Genomic DNA, 14,357 nt, shown 5'->3' with positions numbered 1-14,357 from the left:
TTTTAGCTCACTGTAATATTTCACCATGTATCCAAACATGCACGTAGTCATTAATCAACAAACTTCCCCTAATGACCAAAAAAAACATTTCTGACATAGGAATAGAGGACTACATGCATATATGAAATAAACACTTATACACTTTCTCAACTGGTGCAGGTAAGGAACCGTGTCTTTTTAAACACAACAAACTAGGTTCTAATTGATTTTGGTCACTTTAGGTTGATCTAAAATAATTCAACCATAATTCAATAAAATGGGTTATATGATATATGAGAGAACGGTAATTGTGGAAGTATCAGGTTCCAATTTAAATTCTTGTAATTCCCATGTTAAAGAGTTATAAAAGCAACACTCAGAAAAGATGAGGACATTCTTTGAAGCATTGGTAACCATCTCTAGCACACACTCATACAAGTGGCAGCATTTTCACCCCTTCATGCACTAAGAAGCTCTTCACTCAGTAAATTTTCTTTTCAAAAGAACAATATAAAAACAACCAGAGATCCTTACAAAAGTGCACACATGATCTTATCTGCAACAATGTTGAAAGCAATGAGCTTCAAGATTCCAAGCCCAGCAACTCTATACATAATAATTTCACAAAAAGTAATTATGGTTGCATACCCTTGCATGCTCCTCAAATACTGCTCCTCCATGTCACTATATTAAGACCACCACCGCAGGATGTTCTTAATGATCTAGATTTTACACACATTTACATAACATGTGTAATTTTTCCAATGATAAATCTAACGAAGTCATCTTCTGCTAAAAAATCGAAGAGCCAAGAGTTAGGTATTAAGAAAGATCCTTCCTATACAACTAAAACCTTTATTTTCCTTTCTTCAACTTCAGTTAAATTGTGCGGTCAACAGGAAAATTCTGAAGTCTTTGTTGTAGAAACAAGGCTATATATTGTAGATACTATAACTCTGTTTTCAACCGCCCTGTTTAACATGACAACAAATTAGAATAAAGCACACACTATTGATTATACAAATAATCAAAATTAAAAAGATAATGTCTATTACCATTAGGTCCCGAATTGTCAAGTACTGTATTGGAATCATATCCCATTCCATAGAAGCTTTGGAACTCATGGTCCAAAACATTCTGCAAAGGGATATATATCAGCAGAAATTTTACAAAGAGTACTGTATCAAAAGAAATTTTACCCTTTTTTTACCTGTGGCAAAGGAGGGTATTGTGTTGATGAACCAGGCATGCCAGCTAGATTTCCCTGGAAACTTGTATTCGGGAATGGGTGAGAGGAGCTGATACCACCAGCAGCACCATAACCACCAATTCCATGTCCTATGCGAGATTGGAGAATCTAAACAAAAGGGAAATGAAGTCATAATAATTTTGTGTACTCACATCCATGTCCTATGTTTGGATTTCCGTTAACAATGGTAACAAGCACTTCTAATGGAAATCTATTTCTCTCAAAGAATAGGAGAATAAATTGATTCTACACGAAACACACTGATAGCAGGATTGGAATTTTTTGTACAATTGATTCTAAAGTTAAAATCAATTCTGAGGAGAAGCTTCTGTTAGTAGCTTCTAACTGTCAGAATTGATTATGAGAAAAAATAAGCTGATTCAAACATGCTATAAGACTTTCACTTACATCTTTAGATAGGATCCGCTCTAAATCAAAATTCATCTCTGGGTTCACAGTAGCAAGTTTCATGGACAAAAACTGCAAAATAAACCTTAATTAGATGAATACTCCCAGAACCATAATGATGGAATTGACTCTATGGAATTGTGTGATTGACTTATAATATATCTCTTAACATTTACTATTCAGTTAAATAATCAATTCCATTATATTATTATGCATTTTTTTAAGTTTTTTCCCCGGGAGGGAAGCATGTGCACAGTACAAAACAGATCAAGTTTGAATATTAAATTGATACATTAAATATGGCACTGCAGTACTTTCATACCTCAACCTGTTGCTGCAGTGATTGCACATAGTTTATAATCTCATCCAGCATTACTGCTTTGCCAGTTATCTGATAGAAAACCAAAGACATCATTATTGTCATAGTTAAACAAAGAGAACATAGTATGCAGAAAAATCAACACACATGGAAAATCATTTAACTAATCTTCTCAATCAAATCACCTTGTTGCATCCTGGAACAAGCTCTTGAAGCAACCTCATTCTTTCACTAATCTTTTCTCTTCTTACCTGCAAGCAAAAAGGTTTACAACTATTAGGACTAAGTTTGGATCAGCTTATTTTCTCTCACAATCAATTCTGGCACTCAGAATCAACTTCTTTAAAATTGATTTAGGCTGTAAAATCAATTCTAAAATGATTTCCAAACATTTATATGTATACAATAGAACAAAGGGATTTCTCATAACAAACATATTAGAAAGATGGTGGTGGTACCCTTTCTGCAAGGCTGTGACTGTTTGTGGCTTGACCTCTACGAGCTCTAACATGAATGAAATTATCTTTGGAACCTTCTCCACTTTCTGAGTTGTCTTTAGCTTGCTTCACCGATTGCTTGCCTCTCAAATCTGCACTAGCATTCCGCTCAAGTTTTGGTTTCTTTTCATGTTCTTTTGAACCATCAGAGATCTTCCCAGGAGAATCTTTCAGTTCATCACCCTCAGCATTCTAATTGGAGTTCATATAGGATTTCATTCATTATTAGCTCACAAAACCACATAAACAAGACAATGAAACTAACATTCCAAGTCCTAAATGAGATTCATTGATGTATTACAGTCAACAAAGTACAAACCTTGTTTGGATTGAAGGTAGAATTTTGATCAAGCCCACGCTTTCTTCTATTTCCACTAGGTGCAGATCCTGGGGCTCCCTCTTCAGTGGTTGAGTCCTCAACCTGTGAGTGCTCACAATTAATTGGAACCCTTTCAATGCCAGCATTATAGTGTTGTGGATACCCTGTGTTGGTTATATCACCAGACCCATGTTGGCCAAAGGAGCCAACCATTTCTGAGAAACTACCACTTCCATAGGAGGGAATCTTGGGTACCATGCCCCTAAGATTTGAGTCAGACATGTATTGAACAAGGTGAGAGGTGCTTCCCATTCCCTGATTCTCCATAACAAGAGGGTAAGAAGCATTTGCATTGGCATACTCACCATGAGAAACCATTGAAGACCCTCCAAAAGTTTGAGCCTGACTCAATGAAACAAGGGGATCCCAAGCATGAGAAGCAAGAAAAGGATTAGCTGCCTCTGAAGGTTTAGCCAAAGACACAGAACTAATGGCCATTTCTGAAACATTTGCACTCATAATACTCTCCTTTCCATGTTGAAACCTCATAGCATTTTCTTGACCCCCCATTTGGATTCAATAGTTTCTAACACTCTAAAGTCTAAACTAAACAGTCACAACCAAGAAAGTTACCCTCTCTCTCTATATATATCAACCTGTGACCACAATCCTAGTTCTGCAGTCTGATTCACACCAGTGCTGCATCTAGATATGATGAAACATGAGAAATAAACAATTGCAAATGATTAAAGGGAAAGTGAATTTTGACTAAGCTGGTTCGAGAGATATCTTGCAGGACTAAACAAGGAACAAAGGGCTTGGCAGCTTTATAGGACTGAGAGGAAGTTAAAGTAAAAGAAAACCCTCATTGTAGTAGCTTACATAGAAAAAGTAAATTGGAATATAATCTTACTCGTCAGACACCAGGTTATTACCTCTTCCTTCAAGAACCTTAGGATCAAAGTCTACACTGCTTCAAAAAATATATATAAAATGCTTCCTCTGAGACAAGAAAGTGAACCTTTCAGTCTTGTGAGAGCATAAAGGTGAAGGACATGGACAATGGGATTAGCTAACAGCTCATCAAACTGCAAGTAAAGCAGATTCCCTTTTCTCCTTTGTCCAAACTCCACACAACATCAACTAAAATCTCCATTCCATCAAATCTTCCATTACATGAATTGCCTTGCTTGCAATTGCAACTCTTTGAGGCAATAGAACAAACAGTTGGTATATATCTTTTTTAAGATTTTGATTTAAAAGACAAGACAAGAAGTGCTGTTTTGAAACTCTTGCTATTAAATTCAAGGATGGGAATCCAAGAACAAGGAAAGACCAAAAGCATCTAATTCTACTCAAATCCTGCAATGACTGAGGGAAACTGAAAGGGACAGGGTTTAGGTTGAAGTTGAACACAGTTCCTCTAGTTGGGGTGTGTTCTGACAATATCACCAGAGAGCATCAAATGCTGCTTAGATGTAAATAAATTTGACAGCAAAAACAAATTTCATGAAATGGGTAGTGAGCATAAACACCAAAGGTAGCATAAAAATCTAACTTTTATAGATTACAGACAACACCAGGAGCTACAAAGCTAGAAAGAGAAAGACACAAATTGAAGAGAGAGAGTGTGGGAGAGTGTTTCTTTACTTACCTGCCCAAGCTATGAAATGACATGTATCATTTTAAAAGACAGACTAACTACTGCCAACTGCTCCTGTTGGTAAATTATTGCACAAGCAGAAGAACCTAATCTCTTTTCTCTTCTGTACTTTACTCCTTGTAATGATTTTTCAGTTTTATTTTAAATTATTTACTTTTACTAATCAATTTTTTTTATTAAGAGTCATTGTTTTTAACACAAGGTACACACCATCGATTGTAATGACTAATCTCTATTATAGGTGCTCCTCTCACCAAATAGTGAATGACTCACTACAAGTTATGTCACATTTTCATGAGCGAAGATCGAACCCCAACTTCAATAAAAAATGTAGTAAGATGTGTTATTTTTATGTTTTCATGTTTTGTATCAGTAAAGCAAAGAAGCTCAAATTTTCTCCTTTTCACATAGGATGCATTGGGAAAACAATGTATTTATGTGCTTATCACATAAACCCTTCTTCATAAGTTCACTTAAAAAAAAATTGAGATAAGTTGAAAATATATAAGCAAACGTAATAAGATTTTTTTCATAAGCTAAATTGAATAGCATTTGAAAATAAATTGCACAAAATTTATAGGCAAACCATAAACTATTTCTATAATGGCAAACACTTGCATAAAGTCATAAACTCTTATTCTATAAGATAAATTCAAATAAGTTTTTCTAAACGAAACTTTATGTTATAACCTCTTAACTAAACTATTTATCAAAACTCAACTATGGGGATGTGTAAGTACTTATATATAAGTGTGTTTGAATTTCACTTGGCTCCAATGTAAATGAATTTTCATCGTGATTCATTAGAATATTACTTATCTCGGGTGAGTGCTAACACTTATTTGCAGTGATGTTAATTGGATCCAAAGATAACTTAAGTTTTTTATTTGAAAGAATTTTTACCAGTAGGATTGAACTCTGAACTTAGGAAATTTTGCTCCATCAAGTTCCAATTAGGCTATCATACTAGTAACTTAAGTTAATCTAAACAAGTTATGAAAATAAGTTTAAAATTACTTATAAGTAATTTATAAGCTATTCACCTAAAAACTCTCAAAGACTTATATAATTATTTATGCATCTTTCAAACAAGAGCCAATCACTTTATTAAGTAGTAATATTTTAATTAAGTTTCTCCTTTTCTTCAGGGGCGTGTGCCTGTGTGTGCATTTTGCTTTGAAAGCGTCCAGAGGTGCTTCTCTTGAAGGCCAAGCTTGCTTCCTTTGCATTCATTAACAAACATACTTCTTTAGTTTTTTTATTCATTTCTCTTTTTTTTACTGACACATTTGCCAACTGTTCTAAGTAACATTATAAGCTTTTCTCTCTCTCTTTGCTGTTATACACTCATTTTACTCAGTGCCAACTAACTTGCTTCATTTCTTTTTAGATCCCTCAATTATATACACCTAACCTCCATGATCCTTCATCAACCTCACTCACTGGTTTCCAAAACATTGACCCCACCAAATCTTTCTCCTAAACCATTCAATATGTGTGCCAATGAAGGGTGGTGGACCACATGGGGACAGGTGTAAGGACCAGATTAAATGTATCAGAGAGTAGTGTGTGGTGGCAGTGCAGGCTATGATATCTCGATCTTTCTCTAATTTTTTTAAACCACAACTATCTTTCATTGAGACAATCCTATTTAACTTGAATATATGACTATTTTGAGCGGAAAAACTCCTCCTACGTAATAGTTAAAACAACTACATTGATATAAATTGAAACTTAAACTTTTGTTTAAGTTAGAACAAACCATTAATCTACGTGCTTGATTGGTATCTAGTGGTTCTACTTTATCAAAGAGCATTTATTTAAGTAATAATGTAATAATCCTGAAGCAGCAAACTCTTTTTTTTGCTATAGTATTTTTTTATCTTTGGGGATGAGGAACATAAGGAATAATAATGGAATCTAATCATCAATTTTACCTTCTTGTCCTGCTACGTTTTCCAGCTGTAGCCTGTGAAGCTTTGTCCTTGAGAAATTCCAGTCAAACAAAAATTATCTAGTCAACCTGTGGCATGGTTGTGATCTTGCTGGAAAAACCTACCAATTTATTTATTTATTTTCTTCTTTGGCGAAATAAACGGCTTATTTTCTAGAGAGTCATGATCAGATCAAGAATGAGAGTATGAGAGTGAGACAACGCATAGAGAGTTAAATAAAATGATAAAACTTCTGAAAAAATTAGAATAAAATATAATTCCTAGGAAATGTTTTCTTTAATTGTTTTGGGTTGGCCATTCGGAACTGATTGTGAAGCGTGTGATCATTGGACCTACATGAAATAATCATCATAATCATATAGTACATGAGAAGTTTCACGGAGTGTGTGTTTAATACTATTTGGTTTGCTTGTAAGCGTGTGTGCAGTATATTTTCACATGTGACAACTCGTTTGAAAATATTAGAATTAAGACTTAACTCAGCTTATAAACTAGTTCAAGTGCTCAAGTTTGTTCTATTATTTATAAACACTAGTTTGGTTATAAATTAAGTAATTGTAAGACTTGTAACACATCCCCTCACATCCAGAGCTGGACATCTGAAGCGTGGAATGAACAATGAGTAATACAAATATGAGAGGTCTTCATAACAAATGTATCTCTAGGATAGATTATGATATCATATAAGAATTAAAGAGATCTAACTCAACTCAAATGCTAGTTCAAGAGTTGAGGTTTGTTCTACCATTTATAAACACTTATTTAGTCATTTCTCTAACTAATGTGAGACTTCTAATAGAAATTTTCGCTAAATAAATTTAGATTTTTTTAGATTTACAGATGTTGTTATCCGTTCATGGAATGATTTGATGTCTTTCCCAACAAATATCTACTTTTGGAATCGCTGAATTAGTAACACGCTCACATTCTTCTTGTTAAGGATAAAGAAATAGATATTGATGTTTACCGATCATGAAGAAATATCACGAAGATTGATTCTTGTGAAGAGAATAAGAGAAATCTCAGTGCAAGTAAAACTACTATGTCAGTGTTTGGGAGAGTTTATGAAAACACCTACCATAAGTTGTTTTCAGCTTCTTTTCATAAGCTACTCATGATAGCTTATGAAAAAGAGCTTATGCTTATATATAGCTCAATTTTTTTTAATTTTTTTTAAATAGCTTATGAATAAGCGTTTATGTCTTATGTCATAAGCGCTTGTAGTCATAAGCGCCATAAACGCTTAATTAAGTTGTTTTTCCAAACGAGACCTATATTTCTAATAGTGTGTCAAAGTGAGTAGTGTGGGAGAGTATTTTATAACTGATCACGTGACGGTATAAACCTCTTAACGAGCTATAAGTGAATCATTCAACTCACCAGAGGTCACTTGGAGTAAAATTCCAATTTCAATATTCAAATGGCCAAGAAGTATAATTAATCATAATTTTCATTAATTTATCTATTAAAAAATCAAGATATTAGACATTCTAATTAATTGGTTAATTCTAATCAACATAATATAAATAAAAATCTAACATTCTCCCACTTGAATAATATTAGTCAATTGACATAAATAGATAATTATTAAAACTATAGCCGGTAATGAGAAAAGTGCATATTAACCAACAACCTAAAAATATAAATACTCAATTAATTTGTCATATATATATATATATATATTAATATGCTATGAATTCGTAGAAAGAATGATGGATGTGGAAAATTATAATTAAATTTAATAGAAATTTGCAATTTTAAAGAAAAATTTTTTAGAGCAAAAGATATGATATAATAATCAAAGTCGAGAAACAAGTCATCTTGACAATGAGCGATACAACGAAAACACATAAAGAAACGAAGAAAAATGAAAAACAACAACGAAAACCCAACATCGACCAAAACAACCAAAATAATAGAAAGCGAGCCTTTTAAAGAATGTTACCAACAAAATAGTCTCAACACCCATTTTTGGTGTTTATTTAGATTTAACAAAGATAGAGTTTTGATTTCATAGATTGACTTTTTATCAATTTAGTGATTCAAATACAAACCCAGTCTAAGCATATGATTCATCTACACCAGTTAAATCACACTTCATTTATGTCTTGCATGACTGGATAACAATAACTGCTTAATCCTTATCATTGATGTCTCGCATGATTAAGACAAATAGTTATCATGAAGTGTAGATGCTTAAGTGACTAACAAACCTAAATGATGACTAGAAATTAGGATTAGTAGGTGATTAACTCTAGTTCAAACTCAGAATGTTGTAGCTTCCACTCACAAGTTGAATCAAGCATATACATTGGGTGATCAATCTAAGATATAACATGAAGATCTCGAGAAAACCAATAAACCATTGCAAAGGAACTTGCATTATATTGAACAGAAGGACATATAAAAATATAATTATCATTCAATTACGTCAAATCCCAACAAAAGAGAAATTAGTTATCCATTTCCATGGATAGCTTAATAGACATGAAAAAACATCAAGAAGAACAAAAGACTCTATGATGTCGCCGTCGAATCCGACATCCAGGGCTTAACTCCAAGTGCTTAGTTTTGTCCCATATTTACTCATTCTTTTAGGTGCAAAGAACTCTAACAGTAAATGACTTTTGACTGAACGAAGCTGCGGAGGACGATGGAAATGTGATATGGGACGATGAGTAACTGGAGTGCGTCTCGTCTTCCTCATTATGACCAAGTCCACTTTTGTCATAGATGGATCGGTTGTTGTCGACAAGTCTTATAAGGTTATTATGACCAAGAGTAAAGCTTTATAAATCATCAATTTAAGAATTTACTAGTGTGATTATTTCCTTTGTTGAGTCATTGTCTTTGAGTTCCTTATTTTCTTTGACTAAACTAAGGTTTTCAGCTTGGCATGAACTTAAGTATTTTTCAAGTTTTGAGAATTTATTTTTTCAGCAGTTTATACTTGAAATATAAAGCATGTGAATGAGTTAACAGTTAATCATAATCATTTTGAAGGGACTCATATTGTACCTCATTATATTCGTTGTCCATGTCATCTATGGAGGTCATTAATGAGAAGAGTCCCTTGTCGTTGAATTCTTCATCTTCATCTGAGGATTCTTCGAGATCAATATCCCAGCTACCGAGGAGCGCTTTCTTCTTATTTCCAGGTCTCTCCTTCTTTGTAGATCTTTGTGTGGGTCTGAGACAGTCACTCTTCATGTGTCCGGGCCTCTTGCACTCATAACACAACATGAGACTCTTGTTAGAGCTTTGTTCTTCTTCATCGTTGTACTTTGATGAGTGTCTTCGAAAGTTTGAATCATTCCTTGAATTCTTTCTTTTTAGCCACATCCTTTTGAACTTTCTAGTGAAGGAGTGTCTAGGGTTGATAGGTGGTTGTTCGATTTGACCTGATATGACAGCTATGTGCTTTCACATTTTTCCTCTTGTTACTTCGCTCCTTCTGACTTAGTTACTCCAACTGATCTATTTAGCTCCTTCAACTAAGGTCACATTCCTTTTTGTTGGACGATGGTGTCTAAATGTTAAGACTGTCATACCATATTGCTTCCGAACCCTGTTGATTGTACAAGACGATGATATCTCTTTGCTAGTTCTTTGGACGTCAGACGACGTTGTTTCCGGACCATGATTGTTTAGCTTTCTTGAAAGGTTGAAACATGGAAATTCTTTGAGTAGATTTGCGTTCCACTTGCTCAATTATTTTAGAGCGTTGTTGTTACTCAAAACTTAGGACTTTAAATTTTAGAGAATATTTCATTTAGACCTTACAAAATGTTCTCTTTTCATTCTCTTCTCAACCAAATAAAATGAGATAAGATACATCTCATTTTTTTCCCATTTTTTCTTTTTCTCTATTTCTACTATACCAAATAATCTATAAATTCTTATTTTTCTTATCGATTTCTCTCTACTAATATTTTTTCACCATTTCATTGAGCTGTGTGTTTGGTCATCATCTTCTCATTTCCTAGTCGTCTTAGGCCAGGAGCAGCACTAAGATGCCAGTATTTCTCATGTCTATTTCTAAAGAAGCTTTTTTCCTTTCTTTTCTTTACATAAAGTCATCAAATGCCAACCTCCACTTCTCCAATTGGACAAGACTTCTCGTGGATATAACCCAATGAACTGGCCCATCAGTTAATATAAAATTAATAGTGAATTAGAGAATCTAATGCAAACATAGTACAACTATACTTAAACTGCATCATTAGATGGCCAAGAAAGTTTTAGGATATTATCCTTTATGGGAAAACTACCATAAGATGGAAGCATGCGGGTCGGAGGAAGAGATGCAATTATAATCATGATTAGATTTGCTTTACTTAAACTGCAAAGGCTGCTATTTATTAAGGAAGCTGATTATAACTTGGATGCTTCCTCTCTAATGCAGCTTGTCAAAGTATCAAATCAATGAAGGGAGCAATAGTATCAAAGGCATTAATATTTCCACGTAGAAAACAAGTTTGGAGCATTAACATTAGATCTTTTTCTTTCCATAAATGCCGGTTTTTCCAGCGATTAAAAATAATTATTTTTTGTTTTTCCAAGGTATCCCCACAGCCGACAGCAATGAGACTAATCTTTCGAGGTTCTGAGATCACGTTAAGTGGAGATCAGTAACTTAATCCTTAAAAATACACTCTTAAAAAGACATTTTATAAATAAAAAAAAGTGAGGACCAAAGCAACCAGCTGGCGGCCATATTATGAATCATTGGCTTCCCGGATCTCTTTTCCCGTCACATATCCAGTTAATGTACCCTTATTTATAAGAGGAAATGAGTATATGTTTTTTGAGTGTCACTTGCGTTAACATCATAACATAAAAGACATTCATCTTTATTCACAATTGAGTTTTGTTATTTTCTTCTTCTCTGTATGCTAATGTTAGTTATGATGTTAATGGTTGATCCAGCCAGTAAGAACAATTTTCTCAAAACTAAGCAAATACAGCATCATTCTCCCTAATCAGAATTTGAAAACTGTAATTGGCTTAATTTGCTCTCGTTCGTTTTTTTCTTTTGGAATGAAATAACCTAATTCAGGTTAAATGAGAGGAACTTATGAGAATATTGGTCGGAATACCTATTTGCAGAGTTGGATATATAATTGTGATCATCACCTAGCTCTCTCTAGCTCTTCTTATCATAAATTAAAAGATGAGTGCTATTGGCACTACTCACATTTTAACACTCTTTATTAATTAGTTTAAATTCATACGAGTTTCGTGGAGCTCATATTAAAATGAGTATTGCTAACATACATCCAACTCTTGCTAGCCTTTTGCCTGCAATTTTCATAGAGTCAAATATGTGCGAGAATGAGACCAAAAAGTTATAAGAGAAAGAAAATCACGCTTCACTACTATTTTAGAATGCAATTTTACAAGCAATAGCAATCAATACATGTGTAAGTTACACTCATATCCTACACTACAAAAAGATGGATGTTTTAGAGTAAAAAAGTAGCTTCGGTCCGGATTGATACTCATGGAAATGCTGGCTGTGAAAGAATATCTGGAAAAGGTCTTGGAAAGCTTGGTTAATTAATAGTCATGAGTATGGGAAGGTGAAGAAGAATAGTCCTGATTCTGAGAAGGTGAAGAATAATATCTGCTTCAACTTGGAAAGACTAAGTGTGCAAAATTTATCAGGTTGTAATCTTTGAGAAAGATAGTGAAAATAATCCAAAAGATTGTTTGGGGACGAGTTATAGCTCTTGGATAAGGTGAACTAAGATAAATTGCTTATGTGTTCTTCTATCTCTTTCATTCACTTAATGTAGCTCATCTAAAGAGATTTGAATCTGGTGTTTTAAAATACATTGAGCAAAATGAAAATATTTTTCAAAATTAAATTACACAATTGAAATCTCCATTTCTTGTGTCATTTTTTTCACACAGAAATCACCTATCTGACTGAAGGATAATCAGTAGCTTGCCCACTCGGCACTAGCTAGTGTTCAATGGCAAGGATACCAATACTTGAAAGGAATAATGAAATTCTTTATTGAGTCTCCTAATGTTGACCTATGGGATGCTATTGAAACAGAGGATAACAAGCCATTTGATGAAAAGAACCAGCATGTTACAGATCGAAGTAAATGGAGTCCAAATCAAAGGAGAAAACATCTACTGAATTAAAAAACAAAGTACTTTATAACTTGTGCATTAAGTATAGCGGAGTATGAGAAGCAATGTGCTCACACATAATAAAATTTTCAAAGCAGAAGATGATGAAACTATTGATCACATGGTTGGAAGATTTCAAATAATCCCAAATAACTTGGGAACATTAGAGCTAGAGATCAGAGATAATCTAAAAGGACAAAAGAGTTCTATGGTTCCTCTATGAAATCATAAGGGAACATTAGAATCTGTGGAAGATTACTAAAAGCTAAAGCACTCTATGAACTCATCACATCAGAAATTGCTGAAGATTGCCTTTCAAATGATGAATTCTTGAAGATAAGCTTCCTTGAACAAGAAAAGAAGATGGTACAAAGATCTGAGAAAACATTCTGGGAAAGCCTTGATGATAGGACAGTTATATTTTCTCAATTTCTTTCAGCAACCATGAGAACCTCCAATAAGGTTAAAGTTATGCTAGATCGTATCCCTAGAAGAGTGCCATATGCACTGAAAAATAGATTTCTCTTTGGACTACTTGCATATCAGATAGAGTAAGAGAAGCCATACTAAAATATCTTGAACCTAATGAGAAACATGCAAAGAAATTAGTGATAGATCACATGCATGTACAAGATGATTGTACAAACATCTAGATTAGGAGATACCAGCCACTTTCCTAGAGATCGAATTTAAGGAAGTTTTGGAACATGGTCAGTACTCAGACACTCAGTAGCAGTTATGCAGTACTATAACTACAGATTCAGGGATTGGCCAATCATCCCTTATTCTAAGAAATGGCTCTTTTAGAATCATAGAACCTTTTTTCTCATAGTACTTGTCAAATAGAAATCACATCAGAAGCTGAGCATTCTATGTTTTTACACACAAAACATCTTGGGCAATATTTTGCACCAAAGGAATTATGGCATACTCCCTCCAATCAATTATCAATCACTCATCATCTGATCTTCCACTGTAATCCATATATATGTGATCATATAAAGTGGCTGAAATTTTATCAATTGGTCATCTACAATTCCTCTTTTCAAGAATTTCCCACTCACAAAAGAAGATGCGCTGCTAAATCATGATCTTTCAAAAGAATCTGGTCAAGACTCTAACCATTGAAACTTGTTTTACCTGCTTTAGCACTCAACATCTTTTAACACATTAGCATATGAGCGTTTGAGCTTGAAAACTTGATGCTAACCATCTTCTATAATGTTGGAGTATCCTTCAAAACATCAACATTTTATCAGCATTGTTGACCAACAATATATGATTGTACATATTAGCGCTTGCTTCCCTAGAAGATGATCTTGTAAAGCTTTTAAAGTATAGCATATACTATAAAAACTTATGTTTTATAAATTGTATCATGAAAATATAATTGGGAGATTTTTCAGTTTCAGATATAACATTCACTATTTCCTGGGAACCAGATGTTATGAATAGGTTTGCTAATGTTATCTTTAGTTTATTCAACAATGATAAGTAACAGGTGTCTGTATATCTTACGTAAGAACCTTTTGATAAGTAACAGGTGTCTGTATACCTTCTGATATACATACAATTTCAGTAACACTTTCCTTAATAAGACAAACAAATATTAATTAAAAGCATCATTGCAATTGTAGTCAAAGTCGTTGTTGCTGGGTCCTTTCCTTGCTGAGGAAGCCAAGAAAGTAAAATTCTTCTTGAGCAAAGCTTTTATACAATATAAATACATCCTCCCATGTCTTATGTCCTACCTAACTCTCTCACTGCGCTTAATTTCTTATCTTTCCCAAAATTCACAAACAATAATAACAAGTTCCTTCCACA

The 14,357-nt window shown here is 33.8% G+C and overlaps 1 protein-coding gene across 1 annotated transcript; it reads right to left on the bottom strand.

The window, feature by feature from the left end:
• Positions 1 to 303: 303 nt before the first annotated feature.
• On the bottom strand, positions 304 to 4,440 carry LOC130717899 (transcription factor bHLH74). Its single transcript, XM_057568298.1, has 8 exons — positions 2,772 to 4,440; positions 2,414 to 2,644; positions 2,141 to 2,206; positions 1,959 to 2,027; positions 1,637 to 1,708; positions 1,190 to 1,336; positions 1,035 to 1,116; positions 304 to 950 (listed from the first exon to the last, which is right to left on the bottom strand). Exons 1-8 carry the CDS (start codon positions 3,339 to 3,341, stop codon positions 928 to 930), a joined length of 1,260 nt encoding a protein of 419 aa, XP_057424281.1. The 5' UTR covers positions 3,342 to 4,440; the 3' UTR covers positions 304 to 927.
• Positions 4,441 to 14,357: the final 9,917 nt, after the last annotated feature.

This window comes from Lotus japonicus, chromosome 5, assembly GCF_012489685.1.
Source record: "Lotus japonicus ecotype B-129 chromosome 5, LjGifu_v1.2".
Taxonomy (NCBI): Eukaryota; Viridiplantae; Streptophyta; class Magnoliopsida; order Fabales; family Fabaceae; genus Lotus; species Lotus japonicus.
Note: the sequence above shows the minus strand (reverse complement) of the source record. Positions and strands in the feature narration are given on the sequence as shown.

Bases quoted from the DNA above. Each gene is read 5' to 3' on its own strand.
- LOC130717899 (XM_057568298.1), bottom strand. From the start codon at position 3,341: ATGGGGGGTCAAGAAAATGCTATGAGGTTTCAACATGGAAAGGAGAGT. The intron at 2,645-2,771 runs GTTTGTACTTTG...AACTCCAATTAG, and splicing joins CTACCTTCAATCCAAACAAG to AATGCTGAGGGTGATGAACT. The intron at 1,709-1,958 runs GTATGAAAGTAC...TTTATTTTGCAG, and splicing joins CACTGCAGCAACAGGTTGAG to TTTTTGTCCATGAAACTTGC.